This window comes from Danio rerio, chromosome 8, assembly GCF_052040795.2.
Source record: "Danio rerio strain M-AB ecotype USA chromosome 8, GRCz13ab, whole genome shotgun sequence".
Lineage (NCBI taxonomy): Eukaryota > Metazoa > Chordata > Actinopteri > Cypriniformes > Danionidae > Danio > Danio rerio.
In genome coordinates this window covers 24,336,350-24,360,743 of record NC_141028.1, presented here as the reverse complement: position 1 = coordinate 24,360,743, position 24,394 = coordinate 24,336,350, and the positions used below count along the sequence as shown (strand labels likewise).

Here is a 24,394-nt window from a genome sequence, read left to right as displayed (position 1 = left end):
TACATATAGCTTTCCCCTTGACTGTGCCATCTTTAACAAATAATCCTTCTAATGATCAGGTTTTTAATGTATAATGTTTTTGCTGAGCTTGCAAAGTGCATTCTGGGATTGTCTCCATAAATATGCTTATGAGGCACCATTTTGCAGCCTATTCTGGAACATGCTTATGTTGCCTTAAATGCTGTCTGGTAGGCAGTCAGTGTTCAGTGACGGATAAAGGCTGGTCTATTCACAGGAGGTTTCTTCACTGCTGCTTACTCAGACATGAGAATGCAGGCACTTGGCATCTCCATGCACCTCTGGTCTCGAACAGAAGAGCAATGTTCTCAAATAATTAGCACATCAGCTCAGCTATGTGAGGGACCTCACGTAGCACCTCTTTGTCCTTGTGTGTGTAACCAGATGGACTGTGTGAAAGTAAAGTGCTCACAAATGTTTTGTATAGGTCATAAATACTGAATAGGAATGTTATAAAGGCCTCCCAGAGAGTCAGAGATCCAGAATGCAGAGTATTATTTGTGTTTTCTTGAATCGTTTTTTATTGTCAGTCTCAGTTTTTGATTAAATGGTAATTCCTCATGGCTCATTTTAACTTGTCACCACTATTTTTTGTGATGTGTGGTGTGTTGACATCCATCTGCATCTAATAATGTAATGGCTCCGCTGTCTGCTGAGATTATTTTGATGAGGCCATGTCAGCGCCCCAGGCCATTGTTTAAACTGCTTGTTACTTGTTTAAATCTATCTATCTATCTATCTATCTATCTATCTATCTATCTATCTATCTATCTATCTATCTATCTATCTATCTATCTATCTATCTATCTATCTATCTATCTATCTATCTATCTATCTATCTATCTATCTATCTATCTACCTACCTACCTACCTACCTACCAACCTACCTACTGTTTGTCAGACTTTAATGTTTCAGTTCATTAATTAAATGTAAATATCAGACAAAGATAACCCTTAAACCTAAATATTAGGTGGGCCTACCTTAGCAGCAAAAACTGCATTAAAGTGTTTTCGATAGCTTGAAATTATTCTGTTACAGAGCTGTGAATGAATTTTGGCCCAGTCATCTGTGCAGAACTGTTGTAATTTGACCAAATTAGTGGTTTTGGTAACACTTTAAAATAACTACACACTATAAATAATTTATTAAGCATTAGCAAATAGTAAATTCATTATGTGTTAGGCATTAACTCTGCATTAATACGCGTTAGAAAGCAGTTTATAACTGCAGCTACAAATGCCGTATTATTGACTTACAAACATATTTATAATGTGCTTAATAATTGTATTTTCATACTTAATGATTTATTTTTCATTACTAAATTAAGTATCACATTATTTACAAACTACAGCTGTATTTAAGAGTAGTTGGGGGTTTTTAGGATCTTTCAGAATGAGTTAGTAAATGATTAATAAACTATTGAAATCAACGTTTATATGTCTTATTATTCAGGCATATATTAATGGTTACTATTGTAAGAATTGAAATATTGCAAATATTCTGATATCTTTGACAATTCAAAACATGAGCTGAAAACAGAGACTGGTAACTTCACAACTCAGCAAGGGGTATGCGGGAAAAACCAGTTCCTGCTGCATTTGCATCTGAGACTCAGCTTCATCCCCCCAATTCACGCATATGGTCATTTCAATGTTTGAATGTTTTAAATTAACCAAACTGACTTTAACTATCATGTTTGATATCATTTGAAATGTCTCAGTGCGATTGGTACAATGGTCTCATTCTCTCAGAAATAGACATAATCAGAACAATAAATATATAACTTCAGGCATCTTTTGAACCACTGTGAGAGGTGTAACACTAAGTGTGAATGCCTTCTTTGTTATTCACACCCCCTTCCTTGAGGGAATTCTTGGATTATTTAAGGTAAGGCCTAAGAAGGACTCAGGGCGATTCTGCCTAACCAGATCAGCCCATAACATGGGGTCTGCCCCATGTTATGTATATTCCAAAGTCAGGAATGCATCTTTTTCATCTTGGATTTATCTTTGATAATTTGATGTTTTGTATTGATCGTTTATGAATTGACTGATTGAATTGGCATAATACATTTACCTGACTAATAAATTGTAATGTTTGACCATATTTTGCTCACTCTGTAATTATTAATTCAAGTAGATTACGCTGTATCCTTGTTTCCGCACGTCTTGCGTCAGGTCAGTAGACGGACTAAAATCCAGTTGAGATGGAGCATTGGGCACACTAATTGTGTTTTAGGGATCCGGCTGACTCTTGATATTGATTCATGTGTACTTAGGTGGAAAGGGCGATAACTTCCGTCTAGGTCAACAAGGTGTTGCACGACTAACCTAGATTGGGTACCCGACCTTTGTTTGAAGGTAATATTATTCTAAATTAAGTTCATATGGGAAACCATGGGCTTGGTGAAAACCAAAGTTACTATAGAGTCCAGTAGTCGGGTACATTTATATTAATGCCCTAACCTCTAATTAGAAATGATGATTGTCTTAACTCAAAGGTGTACATCTAAGCGGGACTAACTAAAGTATTTTAGAACGAGCGCGCTGGTTAGCGGCCATCTAAAGTATTAGTCAATTTACCTCTGTTTAATATTCAAGACTGACCAGAGTGTGACCGTGAGGGACGCCTTCGGCCGAGGCGATTTCTCTGAGCGACATGAGCACCCGAATGAACGGATGTAATAGTTACTAGTGAAGACAAAAGGTTCAAACATTTATCTAAATTGCATATTGATATAATCTTCTTAATGTTTTATAATTGGAGTCAGATAAAACGAGGATAAATATATTAATATTCTAAACCATCTCATATTAAAATTGGAGTCAGATATGAGTTAAGTTTAATATAAATCAACATTGTGCACTGGAAAGACCGAACATGCAGTGAACCTTCATCCACCAGTGGACACCGGCATTGGGCCAACTGGGTGGACCTTACAAAATGGTGACCCATCTCCGTGATCTCCCAACTCAGGCGAGTTACGTCTTTCCAGCACAAAATGGATTTATATCAACCAAGAGGTTTGGATCTTCTATTCTATCTTCAGCTGCTGTGGTAAGTCAATTCTTCTTTGCCTATTAGAAATGTTGAGGGAAAGCTGGACGCACCCTATATAAACACATTGATAGAATGAGTCGGAAATGCTCAAAAATGTTAGATTGGAATGCGTTATCCGGTGGGGTTGAGAATTAGACAAAACCACTTTGATTATCAGGGACATGATAACAGCAGTATAGAAAAACGCCATCCCTTGCTCTGAAATATCTCTTTGTCTGCTAGGCAGCAAGAGTTGAAGCTTAAATTGGAATAACATCATCCAAATTATATTCTGGAACTCAGTGGAGAGTCACAAATTAGATCCTAAAAGTTTGAATCAAAAATATCCATTGTTTTTAAATCTACTGTTTTATAAAAAAGAGAAAAATGGAAAAAAGGAAAACAGGAAGAAATGGTTTAAGATTTAAAAACAATTGTAAACTTTTAAATTGGATTAATAACAACAGTCTGTTTAAAGGCATTTGCATGTGAAAAATAAAGGTGAGCAGAACAGAATGATTTGATTGCAAAAAAGACAAATAAGCTCTAATGAAAACTCTGCTTTTACAAATCAGAAATTTGCCATTTAAATTTAATGGGGATAAATTCAAATATGATGCTGATCAATTAAAATATCCACTATACTTTAATTTAATCTCGAAACAGACTAAATATAAAAGATTTTAGCTTTAAATAAGCCCTTAGACCTCCTGATTGCTCAAACCTTTTCATATTCAAATGGCCTGACAGAGAGCAAAGAAGTCTCACCTCAGTGATAATAAGATGCTCAGAATGTGTTTGCTGTAATTGCATAAAACAATGCACTGTGTTCTAAAACACTCTCCAGAGACCAGATATAATTATATTTAATACATACTATTTTTAATATAATATAATTACATTAGGAATAAACAATAATGTACATTATATTATAATCGCCAATCATGGCACTAAAGATCAAAGATGAAACATTCATTTTGAGGAGGTTCGCTTTCTTTATGCTTAATGAAAACACTGACAGAACTACTATAGCATAACTGATTGTAAACCAATAAAATCCTCGCTGAAAAACACCACCTACAATTAAAATTTGATCAGAGAGTTAAGCTCACCAGAAAAAACATAATGAGAGGGGGATGGATATGATAACATTCAGAGTTACCAAAATTTTTATGGGTCAAAAGATCTAAGAATCTGTGAGTCACACCATAAAATGACAACCGTTAAGCAGAGAACACCAAAAGGGTGAAATGATTTCTGCCAACAGAACTGACTGTTAATGAGAGCAAAAGATGAACTATGGGTATCGGCCCATTAGATTGTGAACTGAAATTAATGAAAAATCATTGATTGATTCAGAAAAATGTCCCCAGTGGAACTGGGAGATAATGCTCAGAATACAGCAGACTGTGTAAACAGGTGTTACACACTCACAGATCTGACCAGCAACATCATGTGGCTTCCAGAATTAATATTGCAAAATGATGCATTAACATTAATTCCACATGATTGAATTTGAAAAAGATGAAAATTATAAAATAACTATGGTTCTTCTCTGCTTTTGTTCTCACCTTAGGCGGACGAATAACAAAGAACACTCAAGATCCGGTCCACATCAAACAAATACAAATGAGGGCGACAAAAGGTTAGGCCATAACCTGAGAGGCCAAAAGTCTCCCATCTTGCATCTCAAAGCAAGAACCCCTGTGAGGCAAATCCCTCACCTCCTGCAGTGAGTCTTCTGAAAAAGTCTTTGATCAGTCATCAGAATAACAATTATCCACAGCTGATCTTATCAATGGATTCAGCATTCTAGGAGGCTATGTAATTTCACAAAACATCTTCAACTAAGATGTAAATTATTACATGTTAAATTAAACAGACACACAAAAAAAATCTCATAGTTAAAATCTTCCCGAATTGCTTAATAGCAATGGGACTAAAACCATGGTTACTGCAAAGACCAATAGCAACAGACTCTATTGTTAAATTTGCTTTATACTATACACATGTTAAACCACATGTCCTGGATGAAAATGGAATTAACTATGTTGAAATTCATGATATTTGTTTCTTTGATCTCCAAAAGTAGAAAACTCTGCTATCCCCTGTATAGCTGCAGTTTGAACTACAAACAGGAGTATAGAGTGTGATAATTAAATTAACCATGAAAATGCATTTTTTACAGGATCCAGCTTTGAACATTGCACCTTAACATGCTCCGTAAAAGATATTATATGGAATCAATTTGAGCCGGAACACACCTCATGTTCACATTCTTATGCTGGCTCCCTGTTAAACAGGACTAAAATTTTGCAACACAATTATAAAAGTTGATTACCATTGTTCGGAGCATTACACTGACACATAGCCACAGGTAAACCCAGGCACATAGATAACACCTTAGTCTTCAAAGACCCAGGAGTCAAATCTCTTTAGTTAAGATCTTTTGTCCATGTTTATTACAAACAAAACACATTAGCCTCACACACATAGAACAGAATAATTAATCTGATGACAGACGAGACAACAAACACCCTCTGACACCCTCTGTCAGCTGAAAAGAAATTACACATTTGCATGGCTTTGACAACAAATTGATGGTATAAAACTTCAATAGAGGCGAACTTGCCATAGATACACTGACTGTTGTGGGGATGGTTGACAAACCAGAGGGCCCCTGGTTTTCCAATCTATCACCAATAACAGGTATAAGTGCTAAAGTGAACACATAAACACACACACACACACACACACACACACACACACACACACACACACACACACACACACACACACACACACACACATTATTATAGATATACCTTCATAATTATGGTTAAATAATGTGATTACTATCATGTATGACAAATATCTTCACGTTTTTTCATTTTGAAAATGAATGTCATTTATTTGAATGTATTGTCATGATGATATGTTTTATGATGCATACTGCCTGTTATACTGTTTTAATAAGTTGCACTGACCTTTTGATGGCTTTACCTTGAGTAATCCAAACCAAGAATATTTAATATTCTCCCTATCATTATACCCTATCTCAGTGGTGACAAAGACTTATCTGTTTTTGATTGGACCATTTAAACAGATTGAAAGAGACCTGAGACCAGTTGTACAACTCGCACTTGCTGACTTTTATGTTTTGATCATATATTTTATGCTTAACCTCATGACTTTCTCCAATGCAGAATGACACAAGTTCATAATTGTTCAATCGCTGAGCCATCAAGTTGCTATTTAGGTGTCCGGGAGAAGGCAGTGTATACACACTGTAGACCCCCACATGCCGATGTCTGCATATCTGGAGGTGACCAGATTCATCAGAAGAAGCAGACTATGAGAAGCCCACACGACGTGGACACTTTTGTCAGGGAAGGACACAGTGGAAGCTATGAAGGCCTGTATGGACTGAATGAGCAGTGCATTCGGGTCAGGCTCATCAAAAGAGGTGAAAACGAGCCTGGACCTGTTTAGCTACCTGCTGAACACGACTTACAACTGATAATGCTGCAGAGACTGTCTTGAATTGCCCCTGAACGACCTCAACAAGGATACATAGTGACCCCATGGGCACATTTATATCTGACCCACGGGATCAAATGGGGGTTATCTGTAAGAATTGAAATATTGCAAATATTCTGATATCTTTGACAATTCAAAACATGAGCTGAAAACAGAGACTGGTAACTTCACAACTCAGCAAGGGGTATGCGGGAAAAACCAGTTCCTGCTGCATTTGCATCTGAGACTCAGCTTCATCCCCCCAATTCACGCATATGGTCATTTCAATGTTTGAATGTTTTAAATTAACCAAACTGACTTTAACTATCATGTTTGATATCATTTGAAATGTCTCAGTGCGATTGGTACAATGGTCTCATTCTCTCAGAAATAGACATAATCAGAACAATAAATATATAACTTCAGGCATCTTTTGAACCACTGTGAGAGGTGTAACACTAAGTGTGAATGCCTTCTTTGTTATTCACACCCCCTTCCTTGAGGGAATTCTTGGATTATTTAAGGTAAGGCCTAAGAAGGACTCAGGGCGATTCTGCCTAACCAGATCAGCCCATAACATGGGGTCTGCCCCATGTTATGTATATTCCAAAGTCAGGAATGCATCTTTTTCATCTTGGATTTATCTTTGATAATTTGATGTTTTGTATTGATCGTTTATGAATTGACTGATTGAATTGGCATAATACATTTACCTGACTAATAAATTGTAATGTTTGACCATATTTTGCTCACTCTGTAATTATTAATTCAAGTAGATTACGCTGTATCCTTGTTTCCGCACGTCTTGCGTCAGGTCAGTAGACGGACTAAAATCCAGTTGAGATGGAGCATTGGGCACACTAATTGTGTTTTAGGGATCCGGCTGACTCTTGATATTGATTCATGTGTACTTAGGTGGAAAGGGCGATAACTTCCGTCTAGGTCAACAAGGTGTTGCACGACTAACCTAGATTGGGTACCCGACCTTTGTTTGAAGGTAATATTATTCTAAATTAAGTTCATATGGGAAACCATGGGCTTGGTGAAAACCAAAGTTACTATAGAGTCCAGTAGTCGGGTACATTTATATTAATGCCCTAACCTCTAATTAGAAATGATGATTGTCTTAACTCAAAGGTGTACATCTAAGCGGGACTAACTAAAGTATTTTAGAACGAGCGCGCTGGTTAGCGGCCATCTAAAGTATTAGTCAATTTACCTCTGTTTAATATTCAAGACTGACCAGAGTGTGACCGTGAGGGACGCCTTCGGCCGAGGCGATTTCTCTGAGCAACATGAGCACCCGAATGAACGGATGTAATAGTTACTAGTGAAGACAAAAGGTTCAAACATTTATCTAAATTGCATATTGATATAATCTTCTTAATGTTTTATAATTGGAGTCAGATAAAACGAGGATAAATATATTAATATTCTAAACCATCTCATATTAAAATTGGAGTCAGATATGAGTTAAGTTTAATATAAATCAACATTGTGCACTGGAAAGACCGAACATGCAGTGAACCTTCATCCACCAGTGGACACCGGCATTGGGCCAACTGGGTGGACCTTACACTATGTATATTAATAAATGCTTTATTAACTCAACTTCATCTAGTTTTGTGACCTAATCTAAAGTGAGGACTATTTATAATAAAGGCTCAGTTAACTTGTAAACAGGAAGAATGACATTATACATTCCTATTCAATTCAAGAGACACAAATGAAACTGTACTTCAAATGACAAATTATTCTTTGCAAGCTTATCTAAAAAAAAATTATTTATAGTTTAAGCAGTACATCTTATTATATTGTTGAATTATTATATTGTTGTTATTGTTTTATCCAGTTTTATGTTGTATTTTGACACTTCTGTTATTCAGGAATTTTTAAACTTTACATTAATTTTACTTTTTAGAAGATTATTGTTCACTTGATTTTGAGCCTTTATTTGTCATTTATAAGGGATTTATAAAGCATGAATAGTCCTAACTTTAGATTAGGTCACAAAACTGCATGAAGTTGAGTTAATAAAGCATTTATTATCATACTAGTTAACTGTTAGTGTATGCCTGAATATTAAGATTTATAAATGTAGCTTTCAATAGTTTATTAATAATTTACTAACTCATTCTAAATGATCCTAAAAACCCTCAACTCTTAAATACAAATGGTTTGTAAATAATGTGATACTTAATTTAGTAATGAAAAATAAATCATTAACGAAGTATGAAAGTATAATTATTAAACACATTATATAGGTGCTTATAAGTCAAGAATACAGCATTTTTTTTAAGCATGAACCACTTTTTTTAATGTCATGTCACAATATCTCAATTAGATTCAAGTCAGAACTTTGACTAGGCCACTCCAAAGTCTTGGGATTTTTTCTTTTCTTGATAATTTACAAGTAGACATTCTGGTGTGCTTTAAATCACTGTCCTGCTGCTAACACAAGTTTCAAAATGTTTTGGTACCCAGCTGAATTTATCATTCTATTTATCACAGCAACTCTTCCTTAACTTACTTTTACACCACACATGGGTTATGTACTTTCTGACTAACAGACCTCAGATTGTTAGATCAGGCCACATCTACTCCACCACTGTCACACTCAACACTGGTGTACCACAGGGCTGTGTGCTAAACCCCTTCCTTTCTCCCTTTTTATCCACAACTGCAGGCGTGGATCCAACATAAATGGATCCAACACATCATCAAATTTGCAGATGACACTGCAGTGATCTGTCTAATGAGAAACAATGTTGAGACTGCCTACAGGGAGGAGATACAGCATCTGCACAGACAATAATTTGCTCAACACCACTGTAGCTACCCGCTGGTTATTTAAACAGTCCACACTTCCAAATACTGATGTCCATGCGTTTCATTTATTGAACACCGCGAAAAAATAAATAAACCAACAAACAAACAAACCGAATGTTTTACACAAACACAATCAAAAATAAAATCAAATTAAACAAATAATGTACAACAATGTGTAGTTTACCGGGTTGGCCTGATAACCAGCTGTAGTATGAGCAGGAGCATTTAACAGGTGCCTGCGTTGATACCTTACTTTGCTGTCCATACAAACTCTCAGAGGTAAAATCAAGGGTGTCCACACTCGGTCCTGGAGGGCCGTTGTCTTGCAAAGTTTAGTTACAACCCCAATCAGACATGCCTGAGCTAGCTAATCAAGCGCTCACTAGTCTTTCTAGAGGCATTTTTGCAGGTCTGTTGAGGCAAGTTGGAGCTAAAACCTTCAGGACACTGGCCCTCCAGGATCGAGTTTGGACACCCCTGGGTTAAATCAATCACAAAACATCATGTGACCTCCGACTCAACCCAGTCGCAATCAAGGAAATTTATAACATAAAAAACCAATACGCATTTAAATAATGAAATACAAAACAAAAAACATAATACAAGCTGACCGATTAGTGTCAGCTACAACCACGAAGACCAAGGAGCTCATTGCTGACTTCAGGAAGGAACGAGCAGGCTTACACAAACCCATACACATCAAAAGGGTGGCTGTTGAGACTGGCTCATCCTTCAAGTTCCTGGGGACCCACATCTTAAAGGACAAGGTCAAGGCGGCTCACCAGTGCCTCTTTTTTAAGGCAACTTAAGAAGAACCAGCTGTCCTCCGCCATCTTGGTGAACTTCTATCGCCACACAATAGAGAGCATCTTAACCAACAGCATCCCAGTCTGGTTTGGAAGCTGCCCTGTTGCTGAGTGCAAGGCACTGCAGCAGGTGGTGAAAACTGCCTAATGCGTCACAGGGGCTCCACTTTAGGCCATTGAGGACATCCAAAAGAAACATTGTCTGCGCCGAGCACGCAGTATTCTTAAGGACTCCTCTTACCCTGCTCACAGACTGTTTTCCATCTTGCCTTCCGGCAGGCGCTTCAGGTTCCCCCAGAGCTGTCCTCCTTTTAAACTCTGCCCTCCACTGAATATTTTGCCCCCCTCATACACCCCAACACTCTCCTCATAATTTACACACCTCATAATCACTGCACTATTTAATATTTGCACATTAAATCACACTAAATTGCACGAATTAATTTTTGCATTGTACATACCCACTGTACACATACATTTGTAATTATGGTCATATATATATACCTGCATACTTCTGATGATTAATAGCAAACTGTGCATATATTCATCTAGTGTTAATCTCTGTTTATAGCTAATACAACCTGTATACAATGTTGATAATACACATTCATCTGTAAACACTTCTTATAATTTTGCTATAATTGCACTTCATAACTTATACCTGTATCCTGCACTTGCACTCCTGGTTGGACCTAAACTGCATTCCGTTGCCATGTACTTGTACATGTGTAATGACAATGAAGTTCAATTTAATCTAATCTAACAAAGTAGGAAACACACAAGTCACACGCATAGTTGGAAATACACGTCAGTCCACAGAGTAATTTCCCAAAAGTCTTGGGGATCATCAATATGTTTTCTGGCAAAACTAAGATCAGTTTTTTGCTGTATGTTCTTTTTGCTCAGTCTGCCATGCAAACCATTTTTGCTTGGTCTCTTACTTATGGTGAAGTCATGAACACTTACTTTAACTGAGGAAAGTGAGACCAGTGGTTCTTTGGATGTTGTTGTGGGGGTTTTGTGACATCTCGAATGAGTTGTCACTGTGCTCTTGGGTTCATTTTGGTCAGCCAGACACTCCTGGGAAGGTTCTCCACTGTTCCATGATTTTGCCATTTGTAGACAATGGCTCTCATTGTGGTTTGTTGCAGTCCCAAAGCTTTAGAAATGGCTTTATAACCTTGTCCAGAGTGGTAGATCTCAATTATTTTCTTTCTTATTGTTTTTACATTTCTTTGGATGTCTGCGTGGTGTCTAGCTTTTGAGAATCTTTTGGTCTACTTAACTTTATCCGGCAGGTCCTTATTTATGTTATTTTTAGATTTTAAACAGGTGTGGCAGTAATCAGGCCTGGGTGTGGCTAGAGAAATTGAACAAGGTGATAAAAGGTGTGATAAACCAGAAGTTAAGTGATGTTTTGTCTGTCTATCTATCGGTCTATCTATCTGTCTGTCTATCTGTCTGTCTGTCTATCTGTCTGTCTGTCTGTCTGTCTGTCTGTCTGTCTGTCTATCTATCTATCTATCTATCTATCTATCTATCTATCTATCTATCTATCTATCTATCTATCTATCTATCAGCTTGTGCACGTGGAGATACTTCAGGGTTTACTAGCAGAAACATCAAGTTTAAAAGCCTCCAATGCTGTGGTCTGAAGGATGCGAGACAGGAAGTTGAAACAAATAGGAAAGCAAACAAAATGGTAACCAAACATTTCTGCAGACTTTTGGCTCCTCTTAAAAAATGTGGATTATGATAGAAACCGAGAACATTCCGAATGCAAATAGGAAAATATGAGAGGCTGTTTGGGAAAATGTGCTGGCTCCATGGAAGGAGGATTATTTTAAAGTAGTGGGTGCTGTTACTGACACTGTGAAATGTCACACAAGTTTCCAGAAACGAGTCTTATCGGAGTTTTACTCATATGGTAATCATTCATTCATTCATTCACTTTCTTGTCGCTTTAGTCCCTTTATTAATCCGGGGCCACAGCGGAATGAACCGCCAACTAATCCAGCAAGTTTTTATGCAGCGGATGCCCTTCCAGCCACAACCCATCTCTGGGAATCATCCACACACGCATTCACACAAACACACTCATACACTATGGACAATTTAGCCTTCCCAATTCACCTGTACAACATGTCTTTGGACTGTGGGGGAAACCGGAGCACCCGGAGGAAACCCACGCGAAGGCAGGGAGAACATGCAAACTCCACACAGAAACGCCAACTGAGCCGAGGTTCGAACCAGCGAATCAGCTACCTTCTTGCTGTGAGGTGACAGCACTACCTACTGCACCACTGCCTCGCCCATATAGTAATCGAACAAAATTAAATTCTCTAATAATATTTTTCTCCTATCCAGTCTTAAAGAGATAAGTCACCCAAAAATGAAAGTTAACTCAAAAATGGCAAGCCGCACATTCTAAAAGTTATGTCGGCCCACCGGCGTTTTTTTGGGTGGCATGCCACCAGCGGATTACCGTGGGTGGACCGCCGTCTGGACACCAGTGGCTAACCGATGGCCCACCCGGTGATGTTTTTAATGTTGTTGGCTGTTCTGTACCTGATATAAGTACTTTTGTTTAACACTTTTTACATTTTAGACAAATGAGGCACTAAATAAAAATATAGTTATTAATAAAAGCAAAGTTTAGTAAATAAAACTACAAGAGGTTTTAAATATAACAGGTTATTATTAAAACAAAACAAAATTAAGTTTAAAAATCAAGATTTAATATTAAATGTCATTATTTAATATGTTTATGAATTGTTTAAATGTTTATGTAAATGCTGCGTGACTTTAAAGTGTCCATTACCGAGCCCCATTCAAGCACTGCAGCAGAGAGCGTTGTCATGGAAACGGAGCAACGACACGACACCTGACCGTCAACAGCACTTCTCTCATGCGGCAGTTTTCACTAATTTCAGGTAAGTTTAGTCGCTAAAATCACGCAAATGTTACATATAACTGTTTCTGACACTTTTCTTACTGGTAATTGACATTTCTGTTGAACATGTTTTTTATAGAGACTGTTGTGTCTTTGGAAAAAGTCCGTTAGATTTTTGCAGAGGTAACGTTAGCATTAGGCTAGCTATTGTTTATAAAAGTGTTGGCTTTTAATTACATTTTATGTGTAGATGAGAGGTTTGACAATGTTTTATTGGAGGTAGTCTACTTTATTAAGCCTAAAATAAGCACTGTACTGTCGACAAGAGCGAATTAAAATGTTAAAGTTAGTACATATGTGTTACTTTGATATTTCACAGTAATGTAAACTAATATTAATTTTAAAAAGTGCTCTGTGGTTTCAGGATTGACAAAATTACCCCTACAACAGAAGAAAAGAGCCAAGATGAAGGGAGCTAATCACAGAGCTGGAGGAAACACAGGTAAGACTATAATTAACTGTTAAATAGATTCATGTGCATTTTTATAAGAAATCCCTACATTATCATGCATCTGATACATGTCTTGATTGCAGTTATTTTAGTTTTGACATCCAAACATAAGTGAGTGGTTTTAAACAATTTTTTACATTGCTTTTCTCAAAGCTGAATTTACAGCGTCAGTGCTCCAGTCCAAAATGTAATATTGTATTCATAATTTGCTGCTGATTAAGCAAGATTTCTTATTTTTATCATGTTTTGTTATTTCAGGATTCATTGTTGAATAGAAAGTTTAAATTGAAAAGTATTTGAATCAGAAATCTTAACTCTCTTCTGATCTGTTTTATGCACCCTTGTTTAATACAAGTATCCATTTCTTAAAATGTGTTAGTAATCTATATATTTTTATTACTTCTCTCTAGATTTTGGATCGTCCTCCACTCACTCTACCACTTTGTTTTTCCTTGCCAGACTTCATTCAAGGTAAGTAATATTATAGTGTCACTTAAAAGTGTTCCCAATGATTACTTTTATTAATGTTAATATTAATATCAACTGCATCAAACAAATTAGCCTATTAGAATGATTTCTGAAGGATCATCTGACACTAAAGTAATGATGCTAACCAGGGCCGGAGTGGGACTCTTTTTCAGCCCTGGAGTTTCAAGCCTTAGACCGGCCCACCTCAGTTCACGACTGACTATAAAATAAGGTCATTTCCAATTCAGTTTCTAATTACACTATCACGTCTTTTTTTGAGAAAACAGCTGCTTTAGAACTTCAAATGTTCGACAACCCAAACAGTATTATATGTCTCAACAGTAAAAAAGAAAATAATAATTTACTCAGGCGAGGATCAAACCCGGGTCGGCGACGTTGTAATCTAACGTGCTAACCACTGGGCCACAACGGTTGTAGAATGAGGTGTGACTTATAACATTATGAACCTGCAGACTGGTTATATATGAAAAGAGCAGAGAGCTGTATTAAATTAATGAATAAGAAGGCTGTGGTCAAGTAAATAAATAAATTAATTTAAAAAGTGTGACTGCTTAGAGCAACAGATTCTGGAGCTAGGGACACCGGCCCTCGCGGCCAAAAAACGGACCGGCCCACCGGGAATTCTCCCGGTCCTCCCGATTAGCCAATCCGGGCCTGATGCTAACAAATCAGCTTTGACCTCACATTAATAAAATATATGGTCACATTTTATTTTGATGGTCTGTTTGTTGAATTTAAGCTGCATTGCATCTACATGCCATCTAATTCTCATTAGATTATAAGTAGACTATTTGGGTTGCGGTTAGGGTTGGTGTAAGTTGACATGTACTTGGTAAATTAAGGGTTAGGGTTAGGGTCAGTTAATGTCTGTTGAAGGAGCAGAATCAACAGATATTAAGCAGACAGTCTATTAATACTCAAAAGGACCATTTACAATGTATTGAAATTAAAAATCATTATTTTAAATGGTAAAAATATTTCAGTGTTACTTTTAAACTGTAAATTAATGTTATCGATCAAATCAATGCAGTCTTGATGTTCAATAAAAAGACAATAAAAAATACAAACATTAATGTCCATAATGACCTAGTTACTGATGATGGACAAAAATGATGACTGATGATTCTGTTATTTCAGGATAAGAAAGAAGCCTGCTACAAGAGAGACAGTGGAAGGGAGCCTCAAAGACATTTTTATTAGGATCTGCTAATCATGAGGGGGCAGACAAAAGAACCTGCATTTTCCTTCAGCTTAATATCAGGGGTCGCCACAGCGTAAGGAACTGGATATTACTTTGGCATATGTTTTACACAGCCTTCCAGCTGCAACCCAGCACTGTGAAACACCCATACACTCTCGTATTCACAGACACTTCTACACTATGTTCAAATTCACCTATAGCACAAGTGTTTGGACTGTGGTGGAAACCCACACCAAAACAGGGAGAACATGCAAACTCCACACAGAAATGCCAGCGGACCCAGCCGGGACTCATACCAGCAACCTTTTTGCTGTGAGGTGACAGTCTGAGCCACTGTGCTGTCCCAGTGTAGTTATTAATAACCTCCAGATGTTTTACAGTTTGATTTTGTAATAATAATGCACGTTTAGATTTATTGTAATATGTTAATATTTATTCGCAATGTAATTTATTCTTATGTTATTTATAATAACGTTAAATGTCATAAGAATGTTATAATTTAATATAATATTATAATAAATAATTATAATAATGTTAAAATATAAATAAATCAAATTTTTTTAATAGTTTTTTTTTATAATGAGAAGTCTCAAAGTTTGTCTTTATTATAGAAAACTCATTGTTGAATGGCTACCACTTTACAATAAGGTTGTATGTATTAGTTAATGTATTTACTAACATAATAAACAATACATTTATTACAGTATTTATTCATCTTTGCTAATGTTGGTAAATGGTAAAAAGTTGTTAATTGTTTATTCATGCTAACTTGCAATGTATTAACTAATGTTAACAAGCATGACTGATTTTATTAATGCATTAGTAAATGCTGTACATAAATTATGCTGTACAGGTATTGTTCATATTAGTTCATATTTAAACCATTAACATTACTTATAAAACTACTGTAAAATGTAACTGTTGTATGTATGTTGTTATATTATATTTGTATGTATTTTATATGTATTTTATATTTATTTTGTTATATTTGTTAACGTATGTGTTTTTGAAACATTTCATTAAGTGTTTAATGTATGTTCGTTATGCAGTATTATAAATAAATGTTATAATGATTAAGTATTTTGTACTTGATTTCATTATTGGACATATTTATATTGAATACAATTGTAAAGGCTAATATAATATTTAAAAATGACATGTGGACCGACCGCGGGCCGCCAGCAGACACTTATTTAAAACCAGCGGTCCGATGGCGGACCACCGTCGGAAAAGCGGCGGGAGCCGATGGTGGGCCGCTGGAATAACGATGGGCAAATTGACGGTGGACCGCGGGCAGCGCCCGCCAGAGGACCGCCGACTTTGCCGCCGGCGGGCCGCCAGTGGCCCGCTGGTCTTATGTATATTTTATATTGAATTGCAGATTTAAAATACATACAGTATACAATAAGGGTTCATAATTTCACAGGTTGTAAACCTTTTATTCATTAAACACCCCATATAAAACCCAAGCACTGAATAAGAGTACTAATGTACTCACGCAGGTGCATGTACAGTACATTTGCAGATAGCAATAGGTTGTCGCCATCCTTGCATAATTCTTCATATGTATACAATACTTGAAGAAAGTACATCGTAAACGTAATATACTTACGCGGTTCTTTGCGTGATGAATATCTTATTGTTACTCCCCTATTACGCATACATTGGTTTGTTCTTTTGCAATTTAAAGTAAAGTACAACGTTATTTCACTGTACTTACGCGGTACTTTTCATGCTGAATATCTGGTTGTTACCCCCTTATTACCCAAGCATTACAGTTTGCCCTCTTATACCTAAGTAAACGTTATTTATACTTACACTATACGTACAGAAAAGTACACCGTTATTTCACTATACTTATTTTCGTGATGAACATCTGGTTGTTACCCCCTTATTACCCAAACATTACGGTTTGTTCCCTTATACCTACACATACGTTCATTATACTTACACAGTACGTACAGAAAAGTACACTGTAATTTCACTGTACTTACGCGGTACTTTGCGGGTTGTAAAAGAAAGCGTTACCAATATTCTTAGGATAATGTGGAACATAGCGGCATTGTTCCTCAGTGTTTAGCACAGTCACCTCACAGCAAGAAGGTCGCTGGTTCAAGTACTGGCTGGACCATAAGACTTTTCTGTATAGTTTGCATGTACTCCCCAAGCGTGGGTTTTCTCCATGTGCTCCAGTTTCCCCCATAGTTCATCCGGCATAGGTGAATTGGATGAACTAAATTGGCTGTAGTGTGTGACTGTGTGTTTCCCAGCACTGGGAGTGTATGTGTTATTGCACTCTGTGTTCGTTTGGTAGAAAGTTTTTGTTTGTGCTTTCGTATAGTTTCATCTTTCAAAAAGGTTTAAATTTCAAAACACCCAAAAACGTAACAATTAATATCAAAATAGCTATAACACTAATAATTATAATTGGTAGAGAAGTTGAGGGATTTCCACATTGAGTGTCAGATAATTGTGTTCCTGGATTTGTTTCAGTAAGTCCGGTGTCCTCACATCTGTAAATAATATCCTTGATCAGATTGGTGGGAAAACGTATGCCATGCAAAAATGAAAAGTGAGCACTCACTTTTTATGTGGCAAACAGGAGGAGAAAGATCCATCTGAATATGTGTCTCCAGTACAGTCTGCACATACAGTATCTGTGGAGCTCGTGCCTGCACACAGTCAACAAATGGATCAAAATATTTAAAAAGGTCAATATACACTCCCTGTTTCCGACTTATTGCAACTAATGTAGTACTGATATCCTTCTACACTGCTTTAAGTTGATATTGATGATAATTTTTTATATTTTTTTGTTTTTTTTTTATTTACCTGCTTGTTTGATATATTGTCCAGCTTTACATTCAGAGTGTTGCAGAGCTGAAGTACAACTGCTTTTCATCTTGTCAATGCAGTAAAACTTCTCCAGTGGCTCACAAACAGTATCTGATGACCGACTGCAGGCCTTGTTCACTCTTAAACCTCGGTCTAAAAATAAAATTGTTAATGTCAGTAGAATCCATAATGCCCCGAGTTGTCTCTTAACAGATAATTTTGCAGTAACTTGCATGTATGTAACCCTGCTTGTCCTACACCACCCAACCCGATTTTATGCATGGAAGTCATTTGCTCTACCAAGGAGGTTAAAGACCATGGCCCCTAGCTTATGTCGCTAGAGCACACACAGGCCAGAGGAGTGATGTTTATCTGCATAGCACTTCACTAGCTGGCCTCTGCTAGATATACTATATTATTTTTATGGACAGTTTCCCTTGAACAGTTAATAAACTTGCTACACTTCAGATCATAAAATGATCACTGGGTATTGAGACTATGGTCTAATATAACTTAACTGATGTCTATTACTGAAATATGTAATAGAAAACCCATTAAACATTTAAGTTATTTTAAAAAATGCACCTATAGCCCACATATTTAGAATGATGGGCTGCCATTGTTGTTGGTGCATAATGTGTAATGTTAAATTATTGTACAAGCACTGCTTTCCCAGCAATACAAAGAGGAGAAAATAAAGAGAAGATACTTGTGGAAGAAAAAAAACGTGTCTTGTTTCCTCCATTTTGGCCCTGATTTAGTTCCCAATATCAACTAGAAATATCAATTGAGGATTTTGATTAAAATCTTCACTGAAATACAACAGAGACAAGAAAGGCTATTCTGGCAGGATATAAACAGGCTGAAGCTTGTCAAGACATAATTTACTGAAGAACAAGGTTAGTATATTGACAAAGGCACCTGATGGTTAATTAGTTTCACTGCAGTCAGTGTACAGTGTTTGCAGTGACAGCTGATGATGCAACATAGACAGACTTTGACCAGCATCAGCATGATTACATTCTGTGTCATTTCTTGTATTTGCTGTTTCTCAGTACACGTTTCATTCAGATTTTGTGTTGTTTAGACTCTTTTTGAGGAAAACAAAATCAGTAGTATTTCCCTTAATGCTGTTTGACTGAAAACTACTAATAAAGCTGAACAATGGTATATTGCATTAGTATTTTATTTTCTGAACTGTAGCAACATAATAGCATACAAGTCTTTTTATCGATGGTTCCTTTTCAATCACTTGCATTTAAATAATTTTCATCTTCAATTTTCAAATGAGCAAATATAAAGGAAAAACACTCACTTGAATCACAAACAGTGCAAGGAAAGCATTCCTTTAATTCATTGGGTTCATCAGAAAAAGTTGATTCAGGACATGGAACACAAGTTGTGCTGGTGTCATGTGTGCAGTCCCAATAAACACGGTTTCCTGAACAGGCAGTAAAGGAAAACTCTTTATAATTTCACATCATTTCAATAAGCAATTTGAAATGTTTTATGGCAGAATAAGACAATTTTACTAAACTTTTAAAACATAAACTTAAATTTTAAAGATTTCTCAAACAATGCTAAAAATATGTTTTAAGAACTTTTCACTGACATGTTTTCATCTGGTTCTTTGGAGAGCCAGGTTCTTCTGTGGCACTACTGTGAAAACCACTTTTTGGTTCTTTCTGGCACCCTTTTTTGTTAAGAGTGTATTAAAATGATATGTATTTTTTTCAAATGTATAATAGTAAAGGCCAATACTTATAAGACAGTGGTTCTTCAACTGGGGGCAGTGCCCCCAATAACGCGTTAAAACATTAGAACAGGTTTATTGAATTTGAATTAATATTGTGGCGTGTGTTATGCTTTTTTAATTGTGATTAATGCATTTTCTATTAGAATTTGCACTCAAAAGTGCTGCAAATATTAATCTTGATGTTTGTGTAATTTAAATTTAAATGCAGTTGATATTTTCACATGTCAGAAGAGAAGTGTTGCGCCGCACGGCTTTATGCATCAGAACTTAAAATTTTGAACAAGTCAATAGGCCTACGAGTAGGCCCACACTGAATGTGCATGCGCAGAAATCCACATTCTTAGCCCATCGTTGATTGTTTATTTACTTGTGTAAATGTGTGTAAATTTATATTAATTCAGCTTTTAAATTAATTTGAGTAATAATATTGACTAATATTAAAATGTTCATTTGATTTATTTACAAGACAGTTTGTAAAATAATATTTTCTGTCTTTTAGTGGATCTATTATATGAGAGACTTGCTTTGTTTACCAAATAAAGTAGATCTAATAGGATTTGCATTGTAAACATTAAATAAAAGTTAAAAAGGTATTATTTTTCATTTCACATATTAAGTTTTTAGTTACAGTACACCCAAAATCATTCCGCATAAATCTGCAGATTTTTATCAAAATTCTGCGCAGACATAGCAAAAAACATCTGCAGACACTAAATGACCCTACTAATGAGTTATTAAATATGAAAATCTAATTATTAAATATGAAAATAGTGGGATATACTTAATGGTTAATTTAAGTTTAAAAATAAATTTTTTTCAAGGTGTTAATCTCATTTTTTACCCACATTTTTGAAAATTTAAATGATCATGTTCTGTATTATTTTTAAACAGCATTTTAAAGTCAACAAAACTGCTAAAATTATCCTAAATAAAGTCTTAATATGCAAATTATAATTTTGTGGCCTCTGAACACCTGGCTCAAGTTCCCTCAACCTATGTAAACTATCATGTGCACAAAAAAATAGGAATATATTTAAAAAAGTTCAACACACTGAAACCATCCTCAATTGTTCACAGAATTGTTAACTGTTAGTCATGAACAGGCTGATGAATGACTAATCTCTTTAAAATTGATACATTTTAGATAACTTTAGACTCTAAGCTGATATAAGGAAATGATTCATTTCTGAAGGTACTGAAAATACAGAAATAGCATGAAAACCTGACAATGTATACTTAATAACTCGTACACAAAATATGGCTTTATGAAATACAATGAGAGCAGACCACAGTCTTGAGAGATTGGCGCTTAGCTCACAACAATTCACCCAGAGCATAAATAGTACAAATTAAAATTTTTAAGTAAAGTTGTTAATGGGCTCTATGCACAGCTAGTTTTAAAGCAAACAAACTTCCTGTGAAAATTTTATGTGACTATTTTCAATTACACAAGGTTGTTTTTACAGTATTGATGTTGTAATGTAATTACAAAACATTTAGTTAAATAGACTTCAGCATTCATTTAGTTGTTCAAGCGTAAAACAAGATGAAAGGCCATTGTAACCACTAGCAACGTCAGTAGCAGCAGGCTAGCGCAGAAATTCCATTGAAAATACTGGGGTAAAATAAACCTTCATATTTTAAAGACATGGGAAATGGAATTTAATGCAGGGCTTCCTCCGATCTGAGACCTACTTCATATTCTTAAAATGCAGTGAAGATCCCTGATTTTTAAAAGAAATCAAATCTTAAACGAGACAATTTTGTAATGGTAAGAAAGTTCACCGGAACCCCTTGGAACAGAAAACTAAAAGTCTGTGCATAAAGCTCATTTGAAGATTGTTTTGCAATATTTTTATTTTTTTCGTTTTTGGGGCCCCAAAATTATTCGCCCTACACAATGGAGCCTTCGGCTGAAAAAGTTTGAGAACCACAGTGATAAAGAAAACATCTAAAAACAAAAAAGTCAAGAATTATATAGGCTACAATTTGCAGTCTTACCTGGAGCACACATGGGGCAGCACTGGTTACCTGTCTCATATTCAGCCCGAGCACATTGACAAGAACAAAGATCATAGTTCAGAGGAACAATAATTAAAATAAGAATGGAACTGGTAAAAGTGAACATGGCCACAATCTAGATGTCTGTCTGTTGAGTTAATTTCAGCAATGAAGAACCATTTCTTGCAGGAAACATTTCAGCAGAGCCTTTGGAACAATCAAGTTCTTCACAAGCTGATTTTGTATGATCTGATGAGTGGCAATCTTCCAAAAACAAAGCATTATTAGAAAACTGACAAACAAATTGGTAGTTCCACATTCTTCAAGACACAAATCTTGTAGGCTATATTATGTTTTTTTTTCCATGAGCTTCTTAACAATGCATTCTCTGTAAAAACAAAAAAGAAAAGGGGTTAGCTCATTATAAATCTTTTTGTCTGAGTTTCATTTTTGTTTCAACATCAAAAACACATTCATGTGGTCTCTGAAACATTAAAAACATGTCCACCACAGGGCTGTGTCCATAAATATTTTAAAGATGTATAAGTATAACTATTTTACATATATCCAGCCTGAACTCGGAAACAAAACTGTTTTACGTTTTGTCAGTTTAGTGGCTAATCCGTTAAAATCATGGCCCCAAACCCCAAGCCAAAACTCAACTGTCATTGGAAAATAAACAAATCACATTATGAATTGGAGTGAGGTAGTTTTGAAATATGAACATTACCTACAAGTGCTCATGACCTCCACAAGTCCCTCCACACATCAACAGTATCTCTCACCCGCCTACACATCCCACAATCCTCTGAACCTCCCAATGCTCATGAACTTGATTGTGATATTATACAGACACCTGCAGTCAATTTACATCCTCATAAATGCAGCTCATTCACACTCAACCTTAACTTTGCAAAGTGTTTTATTTTACATCTGAGCGATTTACATGTTTGTTTGTTTTGATTTTGGACTGTCTCTCTATTTCTGATTGTTTGGTGACTAAACATCTTTGCCTGTCTTGTGGATTGGTCTTTTGGATTACCTCTGTTATTTCTGTTTGTATAGTTTGAGCACTGCCTGATTTGACCATACTCCATTATAAAAAAGCTGCATTCCTTTGTTGTATGCTCCTGTTTTTAAAAATTTGTATAACTATAAATTATGATTATAATTTTAAGATATATTACTATTTTTCATACAATTTATGGAATGAATACATTTGTAATAATTCAGAATGCATTGATATTCTTGCATGGTTTGAATGCAAGACAATGGTGAAATAAAATCTAATATAATATTTAGGTCTAATATAAAACTAAAAATGCTAACATAAAAGCAAAAAAAAAAGTTATTTTTATTGACGTGAAGTTAAAGGATTTTCAATTCATTTAGTAGCTATTTCGATGTAAAAAATTTTATGGCGAAACTAAAACATTTTATAACTTGAGGGAACTCAAATTTAACTTAACTTTCCCTTTTTTATAGGTAGGTAATATAAAAAATAACAACAACAACAACAACAACAAAACACATATCAAACGCAAGTGTCAAACAGAAACAATGATAACCTACAGAGTGAAAACACAAAAACTATGTTCGATCCAATCTACAGAATGAGGACAGCCTTTGTTTATGTGATGAAGCTTTAAACATGAAGCACATGTTTTTCTTAGTAACACAATAACACTAAAACGACTTACCGAGTACGGTCGCTTCATTTTTTCAACATGTTGTGATCGCTTCAGTTATATGAACAGGTTCTTTCAGTTTCTGTTGCTTTGTTTACAGCGTCGGATGACTATATTACCATTGACTTAATAGCGAGTTAATAACGGCGGTGTGTATTATGGAATGCGGAATTAACGGATTGCTTCCAATGATTTTATGTGAGGAAAGTCACATGACAGGCTGTTAGAAACAGGAAAAACTTGTGGGCATGAACAGCATTTTGTAAATGTTTCATTTATTAACCATTTTGTGGGCGAAGTAGCTGTTTTAAACAAGTTTTCCAAAGATCACAAATAGAACTATTATCATATATTATGCACACGCAAATTATTATGACTTCACATAAGTGTTTCATTTAGCAGCTGTTTATATAAATAAAATATATAATTTACTCTGCAAATAAACAAGTTTATGTTATAAAACTTTGGCCAACTGAGTGAACAGCTGTGTGTGTTTTTTGTTTTGTTTTCTTGCATTTAGCATGCTGTTGCCCTTACAGTACTTTATATTGAAGGAAGAAATTAGTCTGTTCTTGTCTTCTTGAAATCAGACTCAGTGATCTTGGTGCTGCTACGTAGAGTCCTATTGAGCTACTAATAGTGTTTAGGTAGAAAAATGTCAAATCTAAGTAAATGTCATGCAGAGGTTTTTGTGATATGTGTTTGAGTGTACAAATCCAAATCTTGTGAATATGTGAATATAATTGTGAATATAATTGTGAATATGAATCAGTGAAATGCTGTAGCATAAATATAACTTTTCTCTAAA

General features: G+C 35.7%; 2 protein-coding genes and 1 long non-coding RNA gene across 3 annotated transcripts in view; 1 reads left to right on the top strand and 2 right to left on the bottom strand.

Moving 5' to 3' along the window:
* The window catches only part of zgc:153631, a 98,944-nt gene that overhangs the window by 63,911 nt on the left and 10,639 nt on the right, over positions 1–24,394 (bottom strand).
* Positions 13,073–15,725, top strand: LOC147842641 (uncharacterized). Its single transcript, XR_015497905.1, has 4 exons — positions 13,073–13,145; positions 13,530–13,607; positions 14,027–14,087; positions 15,243–15,725. It is a non-coding gene; the product is annotated as an uncharacterized LOC147842641 (long non-coding RNA).
* Positions 16,306–23,700, bottom strand: LOC147842640 (tumor necrosis factor receptor superfamily member 14). The gene is made up of 6 exons (XM_087264622.1): positions 23,599–23,700; positions 21,899–22,286; positions 19,457–19,582; positions 18,139–18,294; positions 17,891–17,978; positions 16,306–17,819 (listed from the first exon to the last, which is right to left on the bottom strand). Exons 2-6 carry the CDS (start codon positions 22,023–22,025, stop codon positions 17,657–17,659), a joined length of 660 nt encoding a protein of 219 aa, XP_087120748.1. The 5' UTR covers positions 22,026–22,286; positions 23,599–23,700; the 3' UTR covers positions 16,306–17,656.